Genomic DNA, 24,610 nt, shown 5'->3' on the forward strand with positions numbered 1-24,610 from the left:
CTCGACTCCATCCTCACCACATCCATCAACCCTTCCTCCCTTCCTCCCTCCTCCCTCCCCCCTCGCTTCTCCATACCCACCCATTTTTCACCACCCTCTCTCACCCTCTAATCTTCATCCCACCTCCTATTTCCCTATTCCCCGTGTCCCTTCTTTCCTTCTTCCCACAATCTCAATCGCCTTATCACCAACTGCACTACACTGCACTTCACTTCACCCTTTTCTCCTCCTCATTTTCCCATTCCACCAAACCCTCAAACCCTCAAATCCAACAGCACGATACACTATCCTTCCTTCCACCCACAACCAAAACACAACAAAAAAGAACCAATACATAGCAAATTACATACACGCTTCCATATAATACTTCTCTCAGCCCATTAAATAAGTCTTTCACAACAAAGTCCTACACACTCATCATACACTTCAAACATAACATATCACCCACACCCACATCCCATGCATGGAGACTTCATACATCCCAAGAAACCGGAAGTGTTTAACATGTTTTAATGTGTTTTTCTCAATTTTTCCTTTTGTTTTCGTGAACTCTACAAACAAGCGAACACTCTCACCGAGCTGCCCCGATATAACGAGAGTGCTCATTCCTAATCTATGTGTGTACTTAATATGCATAATTACAAGGCCGCCTCCACCCTTTTCCCATCCCTCATTTTCGAAATCAGTCTCGCATCTCCCCAAACAATCCGTTTCACCCTATCTATGTACCCACGTCCCCAAAACCAATCAATGTCATAAAAGTAATGCGTGCACCAAACGTTTCCTTCCTTCCCAAATCATTCATTTCACCCCGCGACAATCAAACCAATATATTCATTTTACTACTGATTTGCCGGATTCCGAAACAAAAAACAAACAACCACCCACCCATCCATCCGCGCAGTCATCCACTGACTCATTGGTGATACGAAAAAGCAAAATTCAAATAACAAATAACTAAAAGCAACGCAATAAATTCGCACTCAGGAGCAATGCGTGTGTCAAAGCACCAATCTCAGCACGAAAGAGTAGTTGCGGATTGTGTTGAGAAGGGAATCTTTGTAGATCTTTTCCTCCCAACCAAAGATTTCATCGAGGGGAGAGGTGCCATGGATTGAAATTGTACAATGTAATGCTGAGGATTTAGAACCCTGTAGCTGCTCGTTTAAGGGTCGGTGTCTTGTTGCTCGCGCTTTTTGGTGCTCTCTAACCAGCGTCGCTTGCCGGAGCGAGTATCGAAATGAGGAATGGAAGTGACGTCTCTTCCTGCATTACCGATATTTTCCTTGACTTTGTTGCGCCATGCATCAACTGTTATAATCAATTAGTAACAATTTCTCAACCGGCCGATGTAAAGGACAGGGATATGACTCACGAGCTTTTTGTAAGAAAACCGACTTGTTCGCGAAGGTTCTGCTTTGATGCCATGTCATCCTGTAACCTAAATCATTAAGCTTGACTTCCAATGCTCTCTGAGACTTGCGCATTCTTGGAATAGGGATTTCGGCCTCATCACCATTTGGCAAATGGACAGGAAACATTTTTCTGCCACGCCGAGAACGACCTCGACCTTCAACTTCATCATCGCTATCATCATCTTGAAAGAAGTCGCTGCCGTTTGCCAATGGAGGAGGCGATTGCATTTGCAGAGGGAACCAAGATCGTGAGTAGACAGAGTTGATCTTTCGGTATGAGTCTGGAATTTCATTGATATCGACCGTATCCAAAGTAACGCGGACACGAACACGACTCTGCTTAACGGGATCCTCAACCAAGATGAACTTGCGCTTCTTTGCTTCTGGAACATTACCGAAAACATCGACGCCATCCTCATCATCTTTTGATTGTGCGGCAATTGGGTGGGACCCGCGGGGTAAAGGACGTGCATCGTGAGCACCAGGAATCATGGAAGCTCCGCCTACTGAACTCGAAGGGTAGTTATTGTTGAAACCTGGGAAGGCTTGGTTTTGTCGCACATCGTCTCCCGAATTGGCAGATTGCCCAACTGGAGCTTGATGGTGATGGTGAGTATTCTCATCCATATATTCGTCGTCACCTACACATGGGTTTATTGATTAGCCTCTCAGGTTTATCCGGGAAGCAAAGCAATAACAATACAAAGCAAGCAATGTGGAGCAATACAATAATACAAAGACATAACGCGGGGTAATGGGTAGGTATCGCAGAAGGCAGAAAGCAAAGTGCAATGTTGTATTATACATGAAAGTGCTTTTGTGACTAGTCACTTTAAGGCCCCAAATTTCCCCCAATCAATAGGTATATTCGCAAGAATGGTATCATAACAAAATAATAATAATCGCACATCACATCTGGTGAAACATACCGACTTCTTCTCCTCCTTGGTTACTTCCATCGGGATGGGCGTGGTGGTGATGAAGCTGGGGACCACCCATACCGCTAAGGTTAGGTTTGCCCATGCTTCCCGCACCGCCAGGGCCCATGTTCGCAGAAGGTGGCATCCCTGTAGGACTTGGACCAGTCATGTGAGGATTATGACTTGTAGCCGCTTGAACCGCTTTACGGTTGTTGATTTTAGCCATTCTTCGAACTCGACGACTTCTCAATCTTGGATCTTGGTTACTGTTTCTCCAACTATCGACCGCTCTTTGTATTAATCCACGTTTGCCACGTAGGCAAGGATTCAATTCTGCCAAGGCCCACCCGACAGTGTTGCACTCCGTTTCGTATACCAATCGATTTCCCCTGTATTGATCCTTGCTGCAGCACGCCCTCGGGTAAACACAATTCTCCGTTTTAAATTCCGGGCCTAGGTTTTCAACGTTTATAGACTCGACATCGCATCTGATTGTATATTCCATCTTAACACGATCGCGCGAATATTCGAATGCAATCCATTGAACTCCGTTATTATCTTGTCGCACAACGAGCGGGGTAGTTGCTGGAATTGGACCCGGTGCGGCATTGGGATTGACACCGCTGCCGCCATTTCCAGGTGGATTGTTGGGCTGCATTTGAGGTGTACCGTTCGCAGAATGCTGAGCCCCTAAAGGTGGATTTGGTCTAGCAATTTGTGGAACGTGTGGCTCCATCTTTGTTCGTGGACTTCCAGTCATACCAGGCTGTTGATGCTGATTAGGATGTGGTTGCATCTGGTGCTGATTTGTCTGGTGTGACATGAGCAATGTTGGCTGTGAAGTCATGGATTGCTGATGATGGTGCTGTTGCTGCTGCGGGGGTGGTGGTGGTTGCGCATACGGAGAAGGTCCCCCAGGAGCCATGGGAGGAGGATATTGCTGCTGAGGTGGCCCCGGGTAATACATCTGCTGGCTTTGTTGCAATTGTGAAGATGACGCATACATTCTGTTCTCATGTGCAGGCGATGCAACAGAGGCTGGGGAGTTGGACTGAGGGGTTTGGTAAATTGGTGGATATGGAGCTCGTGTCATATGTTGAGTGGCCGCCATGATGTCTGGAGTTTCTGGACCTATGCGAAAATTAGTATCTAGTCTACAATTGAGGTATAACGCGTCAAAAAAGCGCGTTTACACACCTGCGGATGAATATGTACCCGATGCGCTTGGAGTACTGTAAGGACTTGCGTGAGTTGGGTAATATGGAAGTTCTTGATGTTGACCACCAGGCCCTGTCGCAGTTTGTGGATATTGAGGTAAAGCGTGTCCAGAAGGATACGCGTTAGGGTGTTGTGGTGGTGGAGGAGCTTGCTGATGGTGCTGATGCACAATACTCGAAGGTCGCGGTTGTTGTTGAAGATGGTGCGAAGGTGGAGGACCTTGACCTTGCGGCGCGTGGTGGGGATGATGCTGCATTGATGCCATCTGTTAGTTATGGTTTCTTCAACTTTTATGATACATGTAACGTCAAAAATGTAGAGACCATTGAGAAAAACCAGTCGCGTCGCGATGTATTTTTTGAGACTTTAGATGTATGAAAAGTGGTGGTCGATCCTTGATGACGAGGGTCAAGTGCAGCAGCGCGGTACCTGGAATGAGATCTTCTGACAGGACAGGCGGCGCAGAGTAATAGTGGTAGAAAAACAGCAAGAAATCTTTAGATGCGGGACTGGGACAAGGGAATAGAACGAGGGTGTACCTCAGTATAACAGATGCCTTGCTTCTATTACGAAATTTTTCAGATGAGTGGACAAGGACCACAAGCGATGAAGGCAATGTCCGAGGATCCAGTTTTTAAGTAGTGGATCTGACGAGGGTGAAAAGCTTATGAGATGAGCAAGAATAAAGACTCGAAGGAGCCGGAGAATAATAACAGAATGGGGTAGGTAGAAGATTGATCTGAACGAGGATAACGTACGAGGGTAAGTAGCTTTTGATGAGATAGATGATTATAACAAGCAGGACCGGAGATAGGCAGGGTAATTTGAGTGGTCTGAAATGGGGAAGATTAAGCTTGAAGAACAAGGGCTTCGAATGGATGGATGAGATGGATTTGATAATGATCAAAAGAAATGTGGAAGAGGGCAAGGGGAACGGAAATGTAAGTTATTCAGTGGAACCAAGGACAACGCATGGTATAAATGTGACAAGGGTTATATCGCATGAAAATGTAGAATGGTGCGCGGACGTTGCAAGGTATTGAGACCAGATGGGGTATAGAATTTAGGGAAGAGAAAGTAGCCAGGGGCAAGGAGGTGGGGGGATTGATGTTTACAGTTTATAACATCTTTTTTTAAGTGCACAAGGAAAGAAAAAATTGAAATAAAAATGGTCCGGGCCAGGTTCGGTTCGTTTGGCCCTGAAAAGACAGCGGTGTGTGTGAGTGGAGGCAACTAGTCTATTTTCAAAGGATGTTGGGCTTGAGCTTGAGAATTGAAAGTGGGGCTGGCCACATGAACTTGCGCAGTAGTATACGAAAATAAATAATAATAATTTTCTGAAACCAATTTACTTGACTCATTTGGGAGAATGAGGCGAGTGGTCTAGGGAAAATTGTTATGTATAGTATGTGCAAATTGCATGGAGGGAAATGAAAAGAATAAAATCTTACTACCGAATAATAATAAACGATTACGACTCACGACTGAGAAGCTAAAAAGCTAAAAGGCACTTTCCTTTCTTAGTTCGTGTGTCAGAATATTACTAGAAGGTTTAAGGTGGAATGGAAGAGGGAAGCATAAAAAGACACCATCCGTTGTTGATGCGGCGTTGTAACCTTGGCAAGCCACTATACCAAAGTCTCCTTAAGACTTCCTGCAGCCTAGTATGAATATCCTGCTTATGCTTTCGTAATCCTCCTGATATTTGTTTTTGCGTCGGCCAACTTGAACCAATACAATATAATAGATGAAAAGGACGAATCCTCGCACCCAATCAAACATACAACCATCTCGAAAATTGACTTCAGAGGCTGATGAAAAATCACACTAGAGAAATTCAGAAACCATCAGGTGCCGCTTGTACACACCAACCTTTTGATCTACATAAACTTTTAGCTGCATACGTGCGCAACATTACAATCTCCATTCGAAGCAAGTCAACCAATCACAGATGAAGGCTTGATTGGTTGCACCCACCAACCCAAAATAATCAGTCAGAGATTAAAAGCACCTTGTCTTTTGCTGATCTTAACCGTCAAGCGAATGGCTTAAAGGCCGTGCAGAAAATGTACACAGACTCGACCACCAACTAAACTTTTGTCGCCTTCATCGCGTGGGATTGGGTAGCTGAAAACAAGAGCCCTTGTTAATTGTGAAACGAGCCTACGAATCCACAATTTACTCGAGTCCTGCTAAATTTATGTTCTGGAAAAATTATGGAAGCCAAACTTCCTTGCTTGCTTTTATGAGCGAGGAGGCTTATCCCTGTGATCTTATCTAAGGAAGTGCAACTTGCGAAATCTAGAAAGATATCAAAAGGGAAAAACAGGGCAGCGCATAAATATTAACTTTGATATGATCGATCATCGGATATGCAATACGATGTCAAAGTCACAGTAGATTGTGTACTTACGTGTTCATTGTTAACTGCATTACCAGGTTCTTCCTTATATTGACGATGGGACATTTTGGCGGATGACGTCTAATTCAGTTAGCACTTGATCGATAGCCACAAAGATACCAGCCACCTAGAGACAACCGTTGAAAAAATAATACTAGGAAATGGTTGTTTATGTAAAGCAAGGGATAACAATGTATTCATGCCATGCGATGCCATGCGACATCCGTGCTTGGTGCAAGATTGCAACATAGTGAGAAAGGGTCCAACTCACAGTTAACGGGTAACGGACGATTCGGTTTGAAGTTTCGAAGGTTTGTTGACGCGTTCGACGGGTGGGATATGAAACGAGTTCCGTGTATGGTGTAGATCGCTATTTCTGCAAGTTTCTATATTAGCTTTTATCCTCATTTCAAATTGTCTCATGTCACTTCAATGCGATCGTCGAAAGAGAATGTATCCATAGTGCGAGGCTATGCAAGGAAGAGAAACGTCAAGTTGCCCCATTGTGAATTCTCCGAGTACGGAGATCCAGTTGCGATGAACCTAACAGGTTACAGATGCAGAAAAGGATGATACGATCAGTACAAGTGGATACCAATAATTGATTCAATTGACCTTCAAACCAGGGATTGAATGGAATCAATTGATTTTCTGTTCCTGTCGAGTCTCTGGAGCTGGCGAGGCTGGCGAACACTAGGCAATTTGATAGAAGCCCAAAATACACCTGAGCAGCTGATGCGCCTGTTCTGTAATACGACATGGGCCGGACCGACGATGCCCGTCCCAAGATCGCTGGTGTGGATAGAGGATTCAGACGGGGCAGGGTTTGGTGGCGCAACTTAGACATTTCCCTGGCAGGGTATGCTTCCTGGGGTACGCGAGGGGCCTTATCCATCTAGTAGTCACTGGACCATTGGAGAGATAGTTTGATGCTGAGAACGTAAAGACTATGTTTGAAGCTTACAGTGTTAATGAAGGGTGAAGGTTGGACAGTAAAAGTCGGTGATGAATTTAAGGACCTGATTCTCATGTTAGTTATGTTCCAAGAAATATTGACAGTAGAAAGCCAGCGAAAAATTGAATTACATGCATACAGCACAATACAAAGTACGGATGAACCAGAAATCTGATAATGACGCAACAATATGAGTGAGGCTGATAGCGGAAGAACAAGGCACAGCGATAACCGTGGTAAAATACCAGGTCTTCTAAGAGCGAGCGGATGGACAGATATATTATAGAAACATGGGTAGAACGATTGGTAAACAACAGACGACCAGATTCAACATCGTGATTAGAAATATGGAAAAGGTTGCAACCCATACAAGGGCCATAAAGCTGGTCATCTGCAACAAGCCTTGCAAGCGGATGACACTTCGCCTAAATATGTGGTAGTGGATAGAGAGGCAAGGATGAGAAGCACCTCGCAGTAATGGTTCAATAACAGTACATCGAGGGGTGGAGAAAATGAAGAGAGTTTAATCTAGAACACTTACTTGTAGGAGTTCCTCTCGAAAGAATTCTGGTGACTGTGAAGGTCCGGCCAATATGCACCGCTGGGGTGTAGAGTTGCAGATAGATGGTGGATGGTTGGTTTCCTCTTTGCTGTAGGATTTTAGTTAGAAAGCTATCCCATGTAAAATAATACCCTTGAAGGAGGGCAGCCCTGCTCATTCACCGATAAGCACTCGATGGATTTTCTTATCGCAAAATGGTCCTTGAAATAGCTGTGAAATATTGAATATTGATTTGTGGCGGTAAGAGATCTTCGAAATAATTGAAGAAGCCCCGATGGCAATTCAATGATGACTTGTACTTAAAATGGATGCCTTGATGGGAGATGAATTGAAATCGACTTACGGGATTAATTGCGGATGTAGGTGGATGTGTGCGGGCAATGCGCCGTGCAATGATTCCCACGTTTAGCTCTTCCCAATGGTTATTTTTATATTCTCGATCTTCCGATTTCCGAGTTCCTGCTCTCGATATCTTCGATTTAGGTTGGAAAAAGTCCCAATGAAATCAAAGGTCTAACCGAACTTGCAGACGCAGACCGAAGTTCCAGGTGAGTGGTTACAGTTTATGCTCGTCGAGTATCTCGGGGATGGATGGCTGCCGCTGAAGATCGTGGGCGGGTATGTAGTAGTCGACTGGGGTATCTTAATCTTTGGGAATATTGGGTAGATCGAGTCTGGGTAACACGAAAGGTTAGCATTTGTGTGAAGTTCGCATGCAGCTAGCTAGTTAAGAGGATTGGTACCAACGATCGCAAAAGTCTAGCTGGAAAGGTGTTTTGTCGAAGAGTTTGTTTTTGTTGAAGTGAAATCTTGCTTGGTAAATTGCGGTCAAGAAAATCACCTCTGCGCTATGGTTCGAAACGGCGCGTCTTCTCTTTTGTACGAGATACCACGTTGATGAGTTGTACAGTTGGTGACTCTGTTGTAACCTGAGCACATTGCACCAGGATGAAAATATCGCGAGGTCGAGGTGATGGGATACAAGAAGGTTGCCGGTAAGAATCGCTAAATCCCACAAAGCTGTATGTGCCCGCGACGCGCTTCTTACCAAATGTGGAGGCGTTCGACAAATTCACTTCACTTGAAGAATTCCAGAGATTTGGTAGGAGAATGGGGAAAAATTAATTGCATCTCACCTTTCGAGATAATTGATAAAAACTGTTGTACGGCGAATTCCGAGGACCGGGACCGTATGTGAATAAAAGTATTGATGTATCGGTGTCAAGGTACAGAGTGCAATGACCTCACTCTTTTTGACCTAATAGTAAATTAGAATATTATTAGTTGTTGAGGTTGTTGTCTTTGTGATGGAGAAAATCTTATTATTTCAACCGTCTTGGAGCCTTTCATCAGATTGGAGAACTTACATCAAGAATACAGCAGGTACGAGTTCGATTGGGCAGGTAGGTCCTCAATGCCCTTGTGATTTAATGTCTATGTTGGTATTTCTCCAAGTGCTGAATTGAATCATGATTAGTCAAAACCATAAAGCTAACGTGTTCGTATTCGCAAGTGAATGATTGAAGTTACTCACAATCCAAACTTCTTGTGAATACATCAAATTCCACAACTGCTCACAATCGCAACGCGGCAAATTCTCAACATCAATGCGTTCCGAATAGCTTCAATTTTGCGGTTCCCAAAAGGCGGTGATCAATAATTTATTTTTCTGCCAAATGGTTCTCTGCGGAAGCAAGGATTGCAATTACACCCGTTTGTGATGGAGATCCTTGTCGTCGATTGCAGAAAAAAGCTTGACTTACACGGCTGGGTTGTTGTAGCTGTCAACAAATGACAAGTGCAGTGCAGGGCTTCTGCTTAGAAACTGGGATGATCGATTGTTGTCCAGATATTTGGGTTTAGAGTTGCAAGGCCAGCAAGGTCAAGGGCTCAAAGCAAAGAGGGCTGAAATTTGAGGGGAAGACGTAGGGATGAACAGAGACGATGAAGAAGTGCTCGCTTCACTAGAGGTAATGGTGTAAAACTGTGGAGTGTTTGCAGCTTCAACCTTGATTGAAAATGGAGATGAACGGTGTCGGGATCATGGGTTGTGATAAACTTTGGAGGAAATTGGTTGACAAGGGGAGTGGAATCAAGAAGGAAGTGAGTGAGTGCGAAAGGACGAAGAGTCACATCCAGCATACTGCAAAGAAATAGTACTGTATTAGAATTTAGGGGCAATTCGCCATCAACACGCTCATAAACTGCTACCTGTAAACTTTTGCAAAAGTTCTTACTCTTTCCAATTAGCGTTACAACTAACTTGCAAGTTACAACTACCATCTACGGTACATCAAATAAACCTGCCCTGTCCTGTCGAGCGAGACTCAAGAGTCAAAAGACGGTAAGAATCTTTGAAATCAAAGTATGCCGACACAATCGGTCAATCTGAAATCGAGTCCTGTTGCTCTTGCAAAGTTGAGAGCCGTCATCCAATCAATGGCTGCCATCGATGACAATCCATTACTATCGCAATCTATTAAGTTTTAACCCGTGAGAAAGGAAAGGCTTTTCGATAAAGTTTCTACCGAGTGCATATTAGTATGCGTGCATGACACCAACATCCAAATCTAAGCCTCTTATAGTATCAAACCAAACATTTCGATCACTCGACCATCAGAAGTGCAAATGCTCCTCGAAATAAAACCGGCAATAAGCATGAACGGTTCCAGTATGAACTGCAGACTCCAATTACAAAAAAGCCACAATATCACTATCCGAAACAATCATGTTGATTGTCCAGCGGCTCGATTCTTCCACCAAAAGGCCGCGCAACTTTGCGTCGGAGATATTCCCTATTCGGTCATTCGAGAGACGTGATCAACACCGGTAGGATTTGAAAGGCTAATCGTTGTGGATAGAGTGGTACGAGATGGCATGAAAATGTTGGAATTGCCTCCTTGGCATACTGTGGTGATATTTGGTCTGTTTCGGTTCGTGAGGAGGAGCCTTTGGAAATAAGTTTCATGATGATATTCGCACGCATGAATCACGTATAATCGCTTCAGAGCATGTGATGATTCGTTGTGCCGATGGTTTACTCTTTTCAGGCGCGATTGTATAAAATCACAATGAAAAGGAACTTGAGGGAAGGAATTCTAGCAGTGAGAAGTTTTCATATGGCCTGCTTTACTCTGCACTAAATAAAGCCTTGGCTCTGATTAGGAATCTGCTAAAACATCCACGTAGACTTGGAAAGGGTTTAATCTCATGTTAGTCGGAGAAGCTAACATTCGACCGTTGGTTCCTAATACCTAAAAAGTCCGGAGACCGATATCTGTCTTCAATTCATTGTCAAATTCCGTCATTATGCAAATGGAACAGAAATGAGCAAAGGAAAATTCCGTATGTGCAAAATGACGGTGAGCTGGTACAGTAATCATGCAACGTCTAATTCTCACCCGCTCACTGAAATGCCGAAAGTTTACATCTGGTGAAGGGGGAGTGCAATTTTATCACAAAATTCGGTCTCGCCGTCTACCAATAAGACTGGCTAATCAATTCGCTTGCCGTCTTCTCGCATTTGCACCCACTCCAATATCTCCTTTTCTTTCCTTCTTGGACGCTCTTTTTCCAAGTTCGTGTGGAGATGCCTTCCAGCTTCCGGACCACCTTCATGACCAATCAATATCCTAGTCACAACCGTTTTACCCGGGCAGCGCAAAACAATCTCTTCGACCTCCTTCACTTGATTCTGAAAGTTTATACGCGAAGTCATGATAGAATCCGAGTTCACGACATAAGTGATAGATGTTGAGGCTCACACCAAGTGACGTTGGAAAGATGGATCTTGATAGCTATTAAGTTTATTCTAATCCATGGTAGATTCCCAGGCTGAAGAGCCCAGTACCGGCATCGTGAACCATTCGTGGGGTGCTTGCGTTGGGGTTGTAGACCCTCAAGGTCCTTCAAAAGCCTTGCACGCTGTCCTTTTGCCCTGCTGCCTCGGAGAATTAGACCGTGGTAAAAATGAGCTCCCCTCGAGGATTGTCATCTCACACCAACATGACCTGTCAGAGCGGGAGGGAAGGGGGGCCACGGTACACTTCTTTGGGGAATGACGATCTTGGATCTTGATTTTCAAGCATCCTCTACACAATCACTATTACGGAGTATAGCTTACATTTTTCCTGTCGGATATGGACTCAACATTATCGCCGCAACTACGCTGATAGCCTCTTCATGATCAACCATTCATAAGGAGCTTTTGGGACTCAGGTCCGAATGCCATCATGCCACCGAGGTAAATTCCATATGCGCCCTGGTGGCACATAATCACACGAAGTAACGTTTTGACTCCATTAACAACAGAACCAATAGCAATAAAGAAATCAGGCAAAGAAGTCGCGCATTCCCGAAACTCAACGGCAAAAGTTCCTGCTAAGAAGGAAAACATCCCGTCATTTCTTCAACGCCTATTCGGATTGCATATCCCTACTCCATTGTACGATTAAACGACGATTTGGTTTGTGCGCTTGCATGGGAAATTTATCACAAGGATTGAGGAAGCTGCTGGGCTTGTCGGTGGAAGACGCCACAACACCCTGAAAACTTTCCTTGAATCCATCCCCTGTTATGCGTGTTAAGACACCTAAAACCAAACCGTTGCACACTTTCATTTTTTGCCTACCAGCCCCTGTTTGACAGCTTGTAATTCCTTGTCGACATTAATGCTTGCTTGCACTTAGATTAGTTCCCACATGGGAAAATGTCAATATCAACCTCATGGCAAATATGCATGGGATGATGGGACACACTTGTACCTTACAGCGAACAAAAATCATGTGAATTTTCCATCAAATTTTGAGTTACGATAACGATCACTGGAAGATTCCCCAAGTACACGTAACTTACTACCTGGGTCACGGGAAACACATTCTGTATCTAGCCGTTCAATCGAAAAGTCGGGTCGCCACGAGACCCGAGTAACTAGATAGGAATTATGAATTCATGGCAAGTCCCGTGGCGAATAGACTCTTGGTTACCTCGCTGCATTACTCGACATACTATTTGCAACATATCTCTTCTCTCGTTCTCTTATTTTTAGTGCTTCCGAAGTCCTTCAATCTCTGATAAAGAGAGACCGAGATGAGCAACACGATGACTTATCTAACGGAATATACCTCAATGGAGTATGGCCGTTTGAGAAACATCGTATCATGCTGCATTAATACCTTTAGCCGTAGAACATAAGTTGGAACACGTCTAAACACGAAGCTATTTTTGGTGTTTTGGAAATGGCTAATAGATTGATTGAAGATCAATCAGCTCCATTCCAAGTTGCGGGATAATCGTTTCGAGTCTTTCGACCCAAAACTCCACAAGAGCACAAGAGCAAATAGATTGTGATCAGCGCCAGATCGGGACATGTCGCGAAACCAAAAAGAAGACTCTGACGACGTTTGAAAGAGCCTAAAGTAAAGCGCCCTCGAGACCGCCCAAACTAACTCTCAACGTCCGCATGATTCGCGGCGTGAATCCTCACTTACGGACATGTACGATAGCTTATCCAAGATTGAAGACATCGTCAATGGCTTTTCCTCAATCCTACTCTGCCATATTTTACGTACGTAGGGCACTTGAGATATTTCCGACACCGAATCCTAGACACTCGCTTGAGGGGGAAGCTGATCCGAATGTAACTTTCAGGCTTTACGGAAGAACTTACGAGAGCCCTTGATGCATGCCTTATTATCTTACCCGCTTCATCTGAATCAAGATACCAATCTTCACCTCTCATCAATGCTCCAATGAACTGGCACGGTCTTGGGATTAGGACTCCACCATTTCCCTATCTCCAGTGATAATCAAATCTACTTACAGAGCGACAAACGGGGCTCAATTTTGAGTGCTCCCTGAATTTCCACCCCCACACATCCATTCCCACATACCATAGTTCTAGACCTATCTTTTTACGATATATTTTGTCTACAACAGCTCCCTACGGAGTCACAAGGCGGCAGTTACGCTTGATTCGGTAAACAAATTATTTATTAATCTAATTCCAATGCTTCATGCATAAGAAAGTCCACACGGGACAATGTCAAAAAACCGATTAGAACGACGAAATGAATTGTTACCATTCTGGTGATAGCTTTTACAACCATTTTCAAAGATACATTTCCTTTGAATGAGGGAAAAAAGGAAAAACACTGCCACGTCGAGAGTTGCTCCGAGACATCCGGGTAATAGATCCTACTGGCTCAAACTGGATAGAAAACTCAAAAAGCAGCAATGTAAACTCACATGATCTGACACTCCAATACGGCAACGGCCAACTTCCGCGCACCAATGAAACACAAGTACAGCCTTATACGTCGTTGCTGATATACCCTCCATCACGAGCAAGTCCCGATCTCAGCACACCTGCGATGAAACGACTTGAACGAATGAGCATCTGCTGGTCGCATATCTGCTGAAAAATAGATGATGCCGATATACACGTATCACGATATCAATATGATCAAAGGTAACACCATCTTGGCTGCATCTTATCGCATTTTTGTGCAGTCCAGTACAGAATGGTACAGTCACTGGTACTCGACATGAATAGCATACCACCACACTACGTATCGCCGAATCGCCACACCCTCATTGCCGTATCGCACTCCCCATCTTGCAGTTACCAAGCCTAAAAGGATTGCGCCACGTGCTGTGCCTCTCCTCCGCATGAGAGATTTTGCCCTTCTCTTTCTCAGCTTTGGCGGTCCCCGGACATTGGGATGAGCAACTGGGCTCGCTGGGCAAATAATGAGGATAGTGCGCAGCGTAATGAAATCCTACTCTGCCTTCCCTTTCTCCTGCAGCATGCATGTGCTGACACGGAAGGATTCGTGACCCGCAGGACCGAGCAAGCCACAATATAAGATTTGATAGAAACATTACTCACTCTGGAAATCAAACCATTCAGAAGATTGGAAATATTATCCCTTTACGAAAGTACGGAGGGTAGGTGTTGTAGCAGAAGTACTACTGGCTGGGGATAAGATACCGGAAACTAGTTTGACGGGAAAAGAAATTCAACCAGAAACCAACTCAAACAACAAAAAGTCATTCCGTTGACCGTGTTTGGAAACTGCTAATGCAGCGAGTTTTGACTGCAGTGTTCCTCTTCCTGCATCCAATCTCTCCCAAGTCTTCCGAATTGTTGGTAATCATCATCAAACGAGGAGAAAGCTATCTACAAATCACAATCTCGAATTCGTATCGCATTTCCCTTTCGCATCCTTCACCGCTTTAGGTATGTGCTTGTAGAGTATCTTCCTCGTAAACAGTGCCAATCGTGCTCTCTCGATTCATCAAGCAATCAATCAATAAATCACACAATAATTCGCACATAGAATCAGGTAGATGTAATAAAATATTAATCGGTGAAGCATGCATTCACACTGCACACTAATGAAAGAAGAATACAAAATATGCAGTAGGAAGGTTGTGTGAGCTACTCTTATTAGCATATTGAATGCAAGCATGATATAATCAGGAAATCTCTAAAAATAAGACCTTGGAATTGATTTCTTGGAACCTCGTTACATGTCTGCAAAGTCGTTATTTGGGAAAGTTGGGATGTGTATGTGTGTATGTATGTATGTATGTATGTATGTAGGAGGTATATTGGAAAGCTAAGAAGATCAGATGGAGACAGTTACGCACACGGATCACAGATCCAGAATCGAAACGCACTCGAAAAGCAAAATGCAATAGAAATGTCGTGAACATGTCGTGAAATCCCGTAGTTGAGTAATGTAATCGGTAACCCAAATTCTGGTACAGTAGCACTCCAGATGTTGTGAAGTTACAGCACATGTTATTTATCGAGACGGGATGCAGGAAGCCGTTTGGTGGGATGGGTGAATCGGCGACTGGGCTGCTGGGCTGCTGGGCTGGGTGTTTGGAGGTGCCGACTTTGCTTGCTTGCTTGCTTGCTTGCCTTTCATGGGGACCTGGAAATGAAAAAGCGTTTCTGGGGTCTCGCTTTTTCTAGGGGTACGGTGACATCGACGAAGATGGTTGTCCTTCGTTTCTTTCATGGGCGGTCCCTTCTTTTGGGTCCAGAGTTGAAGAACTTGGGTTCGTGCTACGCTTGTTATGCCTGGAGACATGGTTGATCTGAATTGTCGGGATCGTGGCGAACACGTGATATATCTCCAATTCATGGTTCACATTGTACAGTACAGTATTTGAGGTCGTATTCTAGTTGAAGCTTTTGAATCGTGAAATCATTTTCACATCGCGAGTTCCGTCGTGAATCTAGGCTTGGACGTATCAAATACTTCATACATCATTGTCCCCATCGCACGCGTGGGTTTAATCAAGTACCTATGATGTTTTTCCAATCGCGCAAACAAACTAATTATCACGACATCTGCCTGAATAGGAAATTTCCGTGTCACACCATCTTCTGCGTCCAAAGATAAACCGTGAAGCGACCTCTGATACGCATCAATCGATGTGGTATTCGGTCTATCTGCTTCATTTTGATTGATGAAATTCTGAAGATGGTGATGTGTGGTTGGCTCCCTATCTCAAGTGAGGGGAAACCAGGTATTTGGCCGTCAAATGTTGTGGATTTGGTGTGCGAATATTGGGGGTTTGGAGGTGGATCTTATCAGCTATGGTTTTCTGTTGAATTTTTCACTGTGTAGTATTTTTGAGGACTGCTCTTTAAAGTCTTGAAATCCAGGAGAGTGATTTGCTGGAGTTGGTATTCGCAATAACTCAGTATCAAAATGGCAACTTCAATTGATGATGAGAAGCATGTGACGTCTTCTCCTGCACAATCGAAGAGTGAAGCCGTGAATAATTCATCATCAGCTGCTGCAGCTCATCTGGATGATAACTATGCTTTGTTTCAAGATGCTAGGGATATCGAGGTCGATCCTCAAGAAGCGAAGAGAGTGCTTCGAAAGATTGATATGCGGCTCATGCCCATTCTTTTCATCACGTATATGTTGCAATATCTAGACAAGAATTCTATCAACTTCTCAAGTGTGTATGGATTGCAAAAGGGTACCCATCTGAAAGGACAAGAGTATTCCTGGCTGAGGTGAGATCATCGATATGCATTGTTCCTTCATGATACTTTTCAGGCCATGCTAATAATGTATATAGCTCGATTTTCTACTTCGGCTATCTGTTCTTTCAATTTCCATCAGGTTACTTCCTCCAACGCCTTCCTATTGGAAAATTTCTCTCTTTAACCACTATTGCATGGGGTGTGATTCTCATCACAACTCCAGCATGTGTCTCCTTTGGCGGCATAGCAACCAATCGATTCCTCCTCGGCGCCGTCGAAGCAACCATAAACCCTGGTTTTGTCCTTTTAATGTCCATGTGGTACACGTCTGCCGAGCAACCTCTCCGTCTTGAAACCTACTACTGTACTAACGGCATCGCAACCATGTTTGGAGGTCTCATCGGCTACGCTGTTGGACACATTACCACCGGTCTCCCAAAATGGATGTACGTCTTCCTAATCTTCGGAGCGATCTCCATCTTCTGGGGCGTAATCTCCCTCATTTTCCTCCCGGATCTCCCTTCCACAGCCAAATTCCTCACGCCCCACGAACGTCTCATTGCCGTTTCCCGCGTAGCATCGAATCGTCAAGGCGTAAAGAACCATCATTTCCAGACCTATCAAGCATGGCAAACGGTCAAAGATCCTAAAACGTGGATCCTATTTGTCATGGCTGTCGGCGCACAAGTCCCCAACTCTGCTCTTACATCTTTTACATCTATCATTGTCGGAACCTTTGGTTTCGATACCCTCGGTACCCAGTACCTACAAATTCCCGGCGGAGCAGTGCAATTCCTCGCGCTAATGGCGGGTGGATACATATGCACGAAATTCCCTCGGAATTCAAGATGCATCACCATGATAGTCGCCAACACGATTTGTATTCTCGGTTCGGGATTGTTGGTTGGTCTTCCAAGTAGTAATAAATGGGGACGATTAGTAGCGCTTTGGCTATGCTATTTTCAGGGGTTAGGATTTAGCATGAGTCTCACGATGGTGAGTAGTAATATTGCGGGGTATACGAAAAAACAGTTGACGGCCGCGGTGCTGTTTACGGGATATTGCGTAGGGAATATAGTTGGACCGCAAACTTTTATTAAAAGTGAAGCTCGTGAGTGTGCCCTTTTTTCTTCTCCGTTCATGTCCCTCTTCCATCCCTAGTTTCTGTCTCGTGAATGCTGGACTAACATGACTAAAGCCGGATATCACTCAGCGTACATAGCAATGTTAGTAGGTTATTCGGTCAAACTAGCAATGGTTGTTGTACTGTACATTTACATGTACTCAAGTAATAAGAAAAGAGATGCAGAGCAGGCGGCAAGAGGAGAAATAAGTGAAGAAGAAGAAAGAGAGGCTGTGGAGAAGGGTATGTTGGATATGACGGAGATTGACAATAGAGGATTTAGATATATTTTGTAGATAGAAATATGTTAGGGAGAATGAATAGATAAAGTCTCTTCGTACATCTTTATGGATTTGGGTGTGAACTTCTTGATGAGATTTAGTAGCTACTTTCACGGTTATTTAAAGTAAATCGAGTCAGTGGTAATGCGTTTGATGATACTCGTTGAACACAGTCTAGATATCGGAAACTGAACCAAAATGCCTACCCCGAATGATTGAACACGGTAAGAATCACAACTGACCTACCGGATCCTGTTAATATCACCTCGTTGGTGATTATAACGTCTTCATAGTTTCAATGCATTGATTGATATTGTGTCTATCTTATTCTAGATTCAAAGCTACGAGAGCTATCTGCAATACGTTCGTGCGCTAGTGCACTCACGTATGTATATTCACTTGAATCGCGACAGATCCTGAGATTGACGAAATGTTTCTTGGCTACTCAATCTTTCTTTCCAACCCTTTCTTTGCCTTTGATGCTGCTCTTACTCCTGCTGCTGGCCTCGCTGCCGCTTTTACTGATACTATCTTCCGTATTACCTCCCTCAGGATCTGGGGGTTGAGAATTCTTTGCCTGATCTCTACGCATTCTTTCTGACCTAGAAGTAGTTAGAGAGTTGCGCCCTATAGTTCCGGCTTGCTTCAGTAGCGGATTAGACTCGGAGTTGACATTCGTCCTCGTCGTGTTATTGGCAGCCTGAGGCTGATGCCTATCTCCTCCATCTTGATTTGTGTGATTTGCTTACCATCCAGTCAGGTACCCATTGATGATGTCAATCTCAGAGCAAATTTCCTCGATATCAAAATATTGCGCCATGCTATAGGCTCCGCCGAAGAATACCAACCCAATGATGTACAGTGCGAATACAAATTTCGTGTTGCTAGGCTCTGCAGTCCCAAAATTCCCCAAATACACCCCCAAAGCAATCACTAACATTGTGAGTGAGATTGAAAGAAGCAGTTGGGGTGCAGAGGCTGTGATGACTGATGATGCGCTCGGGATAAAGCAACGAGCTTTTATTTCTTCGTCGACTGACCAAACCCATCTTTTGGCACCCGGTTTCCTTGAACTTCCCCTGATCCATCGACGTATATCTTCCCCTGTGAGTAGACGATTAAATCTACGCTGCAGGCAGCTGACATAAAACACAGCTAGAATTGCAAATATCAAGCTCGGTACAAAAGACGTTTTTGTTAGACAATATGCCTGATTTGAAAGTTCCAGTGATAGCCCAGTCACGGCTATCTGAGCAACAACAGCAGCCTACCCAGTATTAGTATTAGAAATATTGTAGATAGAATTTGGGAGACAGACAGCCACAGCAACCATGTTACATTCTGCGAGCGTTGAATTTTTGAATTCAGTAGCCCTCGAGTTATCAGGTCGATCTTGTCCCTCTTTCAGCTCACCAAGGACTTTTGCCTGCATACACCAAGTAGTGCGGCTACCGAAAACAAACAGCGGAATGGCAGAGGATCCATACAACTCGAATAATTGCCGGACTCTATTTATGTAGCGCAACATTATATGAAAGAGCGTCAAGACAAATCTCGTTGGCAAAAGACACAGTGCGATGAACAAAAATTTGCGAGCGGTGCGGATTATCTAGACCGCAACACTTCGAAACCAACTCACTGTGCCTATGGAAGTAGATCTTACTCATAAATTAAATATCTTTGGTTTCTTGAATGAGGAAGGTAAAACCACTTAATGTAATTGGATCGATAGGGAGGGGCAAGACTTTCCCTACATGTGATACCGGTATGCTTGATGTCCAAAGTATTCTCGCAATCATTATCAAGTCAGCTTCAACAATGCTATCCTCTCTCTTCGCCATGTTTTGTCACAGGTCTGTATGGAAACCCGGCTAATTATCTCGGTATCACGTTTTGATTGCAATTGTTTGTTTGGCAAATGGGCAACCACTTGACTTTCGATTTACAAGAGGGGTACAATACAGAGTGCTATGATTATGAGCGGCATGCCGTGGCAGATTGAGGGATATTCATTTCGTTTGCTGAACTACGGGTCTGAGGACATTTAGGCATTTGATTTGGATATCAATCAAATCAGTGTTGTTTGAGCGGGGCAATCAACTCATCCGGTTGACCACGCTTGTGATTTCAGCAATCTATCTCCAATGTTTGAATCGCACGTCTGATAATAGTAAGAACTCAGGTAAAATGCTGGTGTCCACCTTGAGAAGTTTGTATGGTTAACCCCATGCCTGCGCGTGAAATTGGCTCTTTTCATTATCACACGTGTAACCGTAGCATACCATCCGTTTTTCTGAGGTCAATTTGCTTTTCGCATTGCTCCTGTTCCAACTAAGTTCCTATACAATTTCCTTATCCTAAGTTTTGCCGGTGAATGTTCAGACTTTATTAATCTCCCCCCATCTCATTCTACACGGTAGTAGAAATTTCCTCGAATCCTGTGCTAGAAATTGGCTTCAGAGTACCATTCTGAAAGCACCAATAACGGTCAACATTCCATCGAGACAACAAATTAGGGTGACTAGCTATGTATTCGTTCATATACCCATCGATGATATCAGATGCGGAACCCTCATCTCTGCCATGGAACCACCCCAAAGTTACATATATACCACCAGAGAAGTATAGCCCAGTAAAGTACAATATGAAGACATTTCTCGAATCGGTAGCTGGTTCTGTAGAATCTAGCTCACGAATCCAGAACTTACCTAGATATATCCCCAGACCGATGAGAAGTAGAGAAAGAGATCCAGAAAGCAACATCTGAGGAGCAGAAAGGGTGATGACGGATAGAGGGCTTGGCAGAAAACATTGCCTCTCAAAATCCCTCTTGAGATCACCAATATCCAAACCGTCCGGTGAGTAGTCGTCGGGCTCACAAGGATTAAGCTTGGACCAAACTGCCGTCGAAAGGATTGGGTTGGATCTTTGTTTTCTCCCTCGTATCCAATGACGAACATCTGTTGCTTTGATCAACCGACCGAGAATTCGTTGCTGAGTAACGGAATAGTATACCGATACCAAAGCGAAGGTTAGACTCATCACAAAACAAGACTTTGCTGTCCAATGAGTCTTGTTCAAAGAGTCCAACGACAATCCTGTAATAGCAATTTGGGCAACAATTGCAGCCTTTTCTTTTCGTCAGTACTCGGAAGACTTGGCGTCGGGCTCAGCTCACAGCTACGGCGATCATGGTACATTCATCGCATGCCATCTTTTTGAATGCTAACGCGTCTTCGTCTTGTAACTCGCCAATGATTTGTGCTTGTAGTAGCCATACTGCACGACTTCCATACATCCTGAGAGATATGGCACCAATACCGTACCATCTCCATTGTTGAGCGGTTGGCAAAAGCCTCTTAATTGTGTCGAATGAAAGCGTCGGATATATTCAAACATTGAAGCAGAAAAATCGTTTGTACTATGAATTTTGAATTGCAGGTTTATAGTTATAGCTGTAGAAGTGGGCCGTCCAAGTGCTTGGTCTGTGTAAAACTTGGAGATTATCATTGCCGTGGCAATTTATATCATGTGGGGTTGAAGATCCCGTGTGATGTTGCACAACTCGAATAAAATGACTGTGTACATATGCTTATTAAAATACATAGGGGAGAGATCTGACTGCAGATGTCAGCATCAACGCTCTAAGGCTTACATACGCAGAATCAAGGATGATTATGACATAAACGCAGACAAGATCTCATTGGAAAGTGAATATATGTACTTCTTACCTTGAAATTTTCTTCCGCTTAAACAATAACTCAAGTTTGTGACATAATAACCTCGTAAAACTTCCCTCCCCGGTATCTTGAAACTCAGAACATCATGTGTTGATCTTGCTCCTAGCCCCTTATTTATGTCTCGCTTCGCTCATAGCCTTCAACCTAACCAATTTAAGCCATTGGTTTCGACTAACTCGAGTGGAGACGATAAATTGGGAGTATACTCCAGCTAGAACTTCTATGCATATTCTGCTGCAATTGTGCTGTCACAAAAAAGTTGAAGCTAGGTACGGTCACTCCCGTTCTTTGAATTTGCGCACTGTCGCGCATCATGATTAGTCATGCAATACATTGGAGATACAGCCTTAACAGAGACACTAAGAGTTTGTTACGGTTACATTTGTAGACGATAATCATCTCAAGCTCGAAGGTACGGCTCTTACAGATTGGCTTTACGGCAATTGTACTGCAGTATGCGCGATCTGATGACTAAATGAAGATGATTAGCGTCTGCTGAAATTGTCGCTTAAATACAGCACTGTCATTTTCACTATGTTATTGTCAAAATTGAGGATCATATACACATCTGAGCTTATGAATTGGGAACCGTATACATGAGCGCGATATCAAGAACATAGATCAGTCTCTGCTAAGCTTGGTAATCGTGAATGATACAGCCACGAACAACGACAGCGACAACGCCGTAAGTATTTCCATGCCTACTTAAGCTAAGAAATCCCCATTCTCTCTCTCCCTTTTTCTCCTTCTTGCAGAATACTTCTTCTACAAACAAATCAAACCGCAAGACCAATCATCGATTGCATAAAGACCACTCGACATCTTCATCTCAATTCTCAAACCAAAATACCCCCGAGTACCAATCAATCAGACGCGCGATCTTGAAATATTCAAACGGTTTTGGTTCTTCAAACAATCCAATGAACTCATCCGCCATGATTAACATGAGTGTTGATTCCAGATCGAATTCACCAAGTCTTCGGGCTCCAGGATTGTCATTCAGCTTGGCAATCCGTCTAAAGAATCCAGAAACGCTAAATGATCCACACAAGCCACTTCAATATCCATTAGCACCTCCAGATTTCTATTCTCGTTTTGCTGAAGCTGATACTGACGCCGAAATGGATTTTGAAACTGTAAGTTCTTGTCCTTTGTATCATAAAACAACAGTGCTCTTGCTAACGGTTATACAGGAATTCAATGACGGTATGGAAGAAGACAGTGAAAGTCAGGGCATGGTTGAAGACTATGAGCCCGTTATGATGAGACTTGAGCGTGAAGAGACTCGAGGAAGCAATTTCATCGATTGCCGACAGTGTGGCATCGCTTTCGATTATTCGCGAGCATCTTTGTGGGTGCCCGGCTATAAACGCACACCTCCAAAGTCCTTCCGAATTCTAAATGAGAATACGCATCCGCAGATCGTCCGATGCCCAAAATGCAATACAGAGAATTGTATGGGTTGCGAGAAATCTCCTCATGGCGACTGCTGCTCATACGCAAATTATCGCGTCGTCTGGCATGCTTTGTGCGCTGTTGACGATGCCATCGTTCAGCATCGTGTGGGGCCTTCATACCCAAGGGATCATAATCCTCTCGATGTGGCAGTCGTAAAAGCTTTGGATATTTTGATTGAACATATTCCAAAAAAAGACACCACCTCATTCGGATATTGCGAACTTATCCGAAAAAGTATGCTGTTAGACCAGGTAGCAGTTACTATTCACAACATGGATGAAGAAAATCGATTCGACACTGTCTGCTTACAGTCTTTGGCATTTGTACAAATACTCTCTCAGCGTCAAGATCTCTGTGGCTTGTTGTTTGAAGAGCGACTCCAGTTTTTGAGAAACTTGTCTCCTGGTGTCAGGGTTCTGGGATTCCCTGTGGCGTTCTTTACGGCCGAGCAAGTTTTTGACGCCGATCGATATGCGCCATTGACCTATCGTATCTGGCCTATTATACAACAGAGCTACCAGTCTGCGCATGACTTTCTGTCTTCAAATACTCAACTGAACGATTCATGGCCCGCTGTAATGTTGGCCCGAAACATTGTTCATCTTCATGATGAGTTGAAACCCAAGTCGTCCCCACCACTTGAACTTATAAGATTCGTCCAGGGCCAGAACTTGCAATCTTTCGCAGCACGCCTCGAGGAAATGCATCGAGTTGAGGGAACCCAGTATGGGGCCGTCCACACGAACACTAGGACGGGACCATCATCTTGGGTTACAAAAAAGCGCTGCCAAGAAGCCCAGGAAGCTGCCGAGGAAGACAAGGGGGGAAAGCGAAGAAAGACTACGAATTAGGTAGTGGGATACGATTTTGGGAGGAATGGGCTGTATGGAAAATCATCGGAAGAATGATCAAGGAATGATGGGAAATTAATGAAGAATCTGAACTGAAAAGCACTTTCGAGCTCGATTTTGAAAATGGGCAGAGAGATTTTGGGATATGCCAGGTGGCAACTGGAGGAAATAATGCTTGAAATGGATATTTCAGATTGAGATTTGGGATTGTCTCTATGGAAATATCTGGGACATGGAAAGCCATAATCAAGGGTTAGAACTTGTTGTTTAGTTAGTTTCTAGGATAACGGAAGAGCTATATCATTTCGGATAGCATTGTAAAAAAAGTTTGTGACCAATGATCACCCATCTCAACAATCAATACGTGCAAAATAAATGTGACAAGTCTTCTGAAGATTGCAATGCATTATCGCTAACAGCAGTATTTAGCTCTCGATTGTTGACAATTTGTCAGAATTAACGCACAGTCTTTCCTCCTAGAACTTTCTGTTTGCCCTTGTCTACTGACATCTGGAATCACAAAAGTACCTGAAAGTTGGATCAGTGCAATTGGCGTTTTGTTCCTGCTTGATTAACTTTTTACACTGTTAACATACCATTAACACTTGTTTACCACAGAGTCCTTGTATTTCAAGAATAGATAAACCTGGCTCTCAACTGAGAATGTCAA

General features: G+C 43.9%; 8 protein-coding genes across 8 annotated transcripts; 3 read left to right on the forward strand and 5 right to left on the reverse strand.

Annotated features, from left to right (window-relative positions):
- Window positions 1-1,165: 1,165 nt before the first annotated feature.
- Window positions 1,166-6,020, reverse strand: EAE98_004962 (uncharacterized protein; the record flags this gene model as incomplete). Its single annotated transcript, XM_038952583.1, has 5 exons — window positions 1,166-1,311; window positions 1,376-2,056; window positions 2,345-3,466; window positions 3,533-3,803; window positions 5,967-6,020. 5 exons carry the CDS (start codon window positions 6,018-6,020, stop codon window positions 1,166-1,168), a joined length of 2,274 nt encoding a protein of 757 aa, XP_038811233.1.
- Window positions 6,021-6,965: 945 nt separating this feature from the next.
- Window positions 6,966-8,410, reverse strand: EAE98_004963 (uncharacterized protein; the record flags this gene model as incomplete). The annotated part of the gene is made up of 4 exons (XM_038952584.1): window positions 6,966-6,973; window positions 7,451-7,559; window positions 7,815-7,930; window positions 8,362-8,410. 4 exons carry the CDS (start codon window positions 8,408-8,410, stop codon window positions 6,966-6,968), a joined length of 282 nt encoding a protein of 93 aa, XP_038811234.1.
- Window positions 8,411-9,490: 1,080 nt separating this feature from the next.
- EAE98_004964 (uncharacterized protein) lies at window positions 9,491-9,961 on the forward strand (the record flags this gene model as incomplete). Its single annotated transcript, XM_038952585.1, has 3 exons — window positions 9,491-9,574; window positions 9,742-9,815; window positions 9,838-9,961. The coding sequence occupies 3 exons, from the start codon at window positions 9,491-9,493 to the stop codon at window positions 9,959-9,961; spliced, it is 282 nt and encodes a 93-aa protein (XP_038811235.1).
- Window positions 9,962-10,964: 1,003 nt separating this feature from the next.
- Window positions 10,965-11,189, reverse strand: EAE98_004965 (uncharacterized protein; the record flags this gene model as incomplete). The annotated part of the gene is made up of 1 exon (XM_038952586.1): window positions 10,965-11,189. One exon carries the CDS (start codon window positions 11,187-11,189, stop codon window positions 10,965-10,967), a length of 225 nt encoding a protein of 74 aa, XP_038811236.1.
- Window positions 11,190-14,677: 3,488 nt separating this feature from the next.
- On the forward strand, window positions 14,678-17,948 carry EAE98_004966 (uncharacterized protein). Its single transcript, XM_038952587.1, has 3 exons — window positions 14,678-16,517; window positions 16,583-17,598; window positions 17,686-17,948. Exons 1-3 carry the CDS (start codon window positions 16,201-16,203, stop codon window positions 17,904-17,906), a joined length of 1,554 nt encoding a protein of 517 aa, XP_038811237.1. The 5' UTR covers window positions 14,678-16,200; the 3' UTR covers window positions 17,907-17,948.
- A 388-nt stretch (window positions 17,949-18,336) lies between these two features.
- On the reverse strand, window positions 18,337-19,419 carry EAE98_004967 (uncharacterized protein; the record flags this gene model as incomplete). The annotated part of the gene is made up of 3 exons (XM_038952588.1): window positions 18,337-18,493; window positions 18,641-19,158; window positions 19,210-19,419. The coding sequence occupies 3 exons, from the start codon at window positions 19,417-19,419 to the stop codon at window positions 18,337-18,339; spliced, it is 885 nt and encodes a 294-aa protein (XP_038811238.1).
- An 881-nt stretch (window positions 19,420-20,300) lies between these two features.
- On the reverse strand, window positions 20,301-21,189 carry EAE98_004968 (uncharacterized protein; the record flags this gene model as incomplete). Its single annotated transcript, XM_038952589.1, has 2 exons — window positions 20,301-21,020; window positions 21,070-21,189. 2 exons carry the CDS (start codon window positions 21,187-21,189, stop codon window positions 20,301-20,303), a joined length of 840 nt encoding a protein of 279 aa, XP_038811239.1.
- Window positions 21,190-22,551: 1,362 nt separating this feature from the next.
- On the forward strand, window positions 22,552-23,940 carry EAE98_004969 (uncharacterized protein; the record flags this gene model as incomplete). Its single annotated transcript, XM_038952590.1, has 2 exons — window positions 22,552-22,767; window positions 22,825-23,940. The coding sequence occupies 2 exons, from the start codon at window positions 22,552-22,554 to the stop codon at window positions 23,938-23,940; spliced, it is 1,332 nt and encodes a 443-aa protein (XP_038811240.1).
- Between the last annotated feature and the right edge of the window lie 670 nt (window positions 23,941-24,610).

This window comes from Botrytis deweyae (assembly GCF_014898535.1).
Source record: "Botrytis deweyae strain B1 chromosome Unknown BDEW_009, whole genome shotgun sequence".
NCBI lineage: Eukaryota > Fungi > Ascomycota > Leotiomycetes > Helotiales > Sclerotiniaceae > Botrytis > Botrytis deweyae.

Excerpts from the sequence above, each read along its gene's own strand:
- EAE98_004966 (XM_038952587.1), top strand. The coding sequence starts at position 16,201 with ATGGCAACTTCAATTGATGATGAGAAGCATGTGACGTCTTCTCCTGCA. Across the intron at positions 16,518-16,582 it reads CAAGAGTATTCCTGGCTGAG|CTCGATTTTCTACTTCGGCT; the intron begins GTGAGATCATCG and ends TAATGTATATAG. Across the intron at positions 17,599-17,685 it reads TTTTATTAAAAGTGAAGCTC|CCGGATATCACTCAGCGTAC; the intron begins GTGAGTGTGCCC and ends ACATGACTAAAG.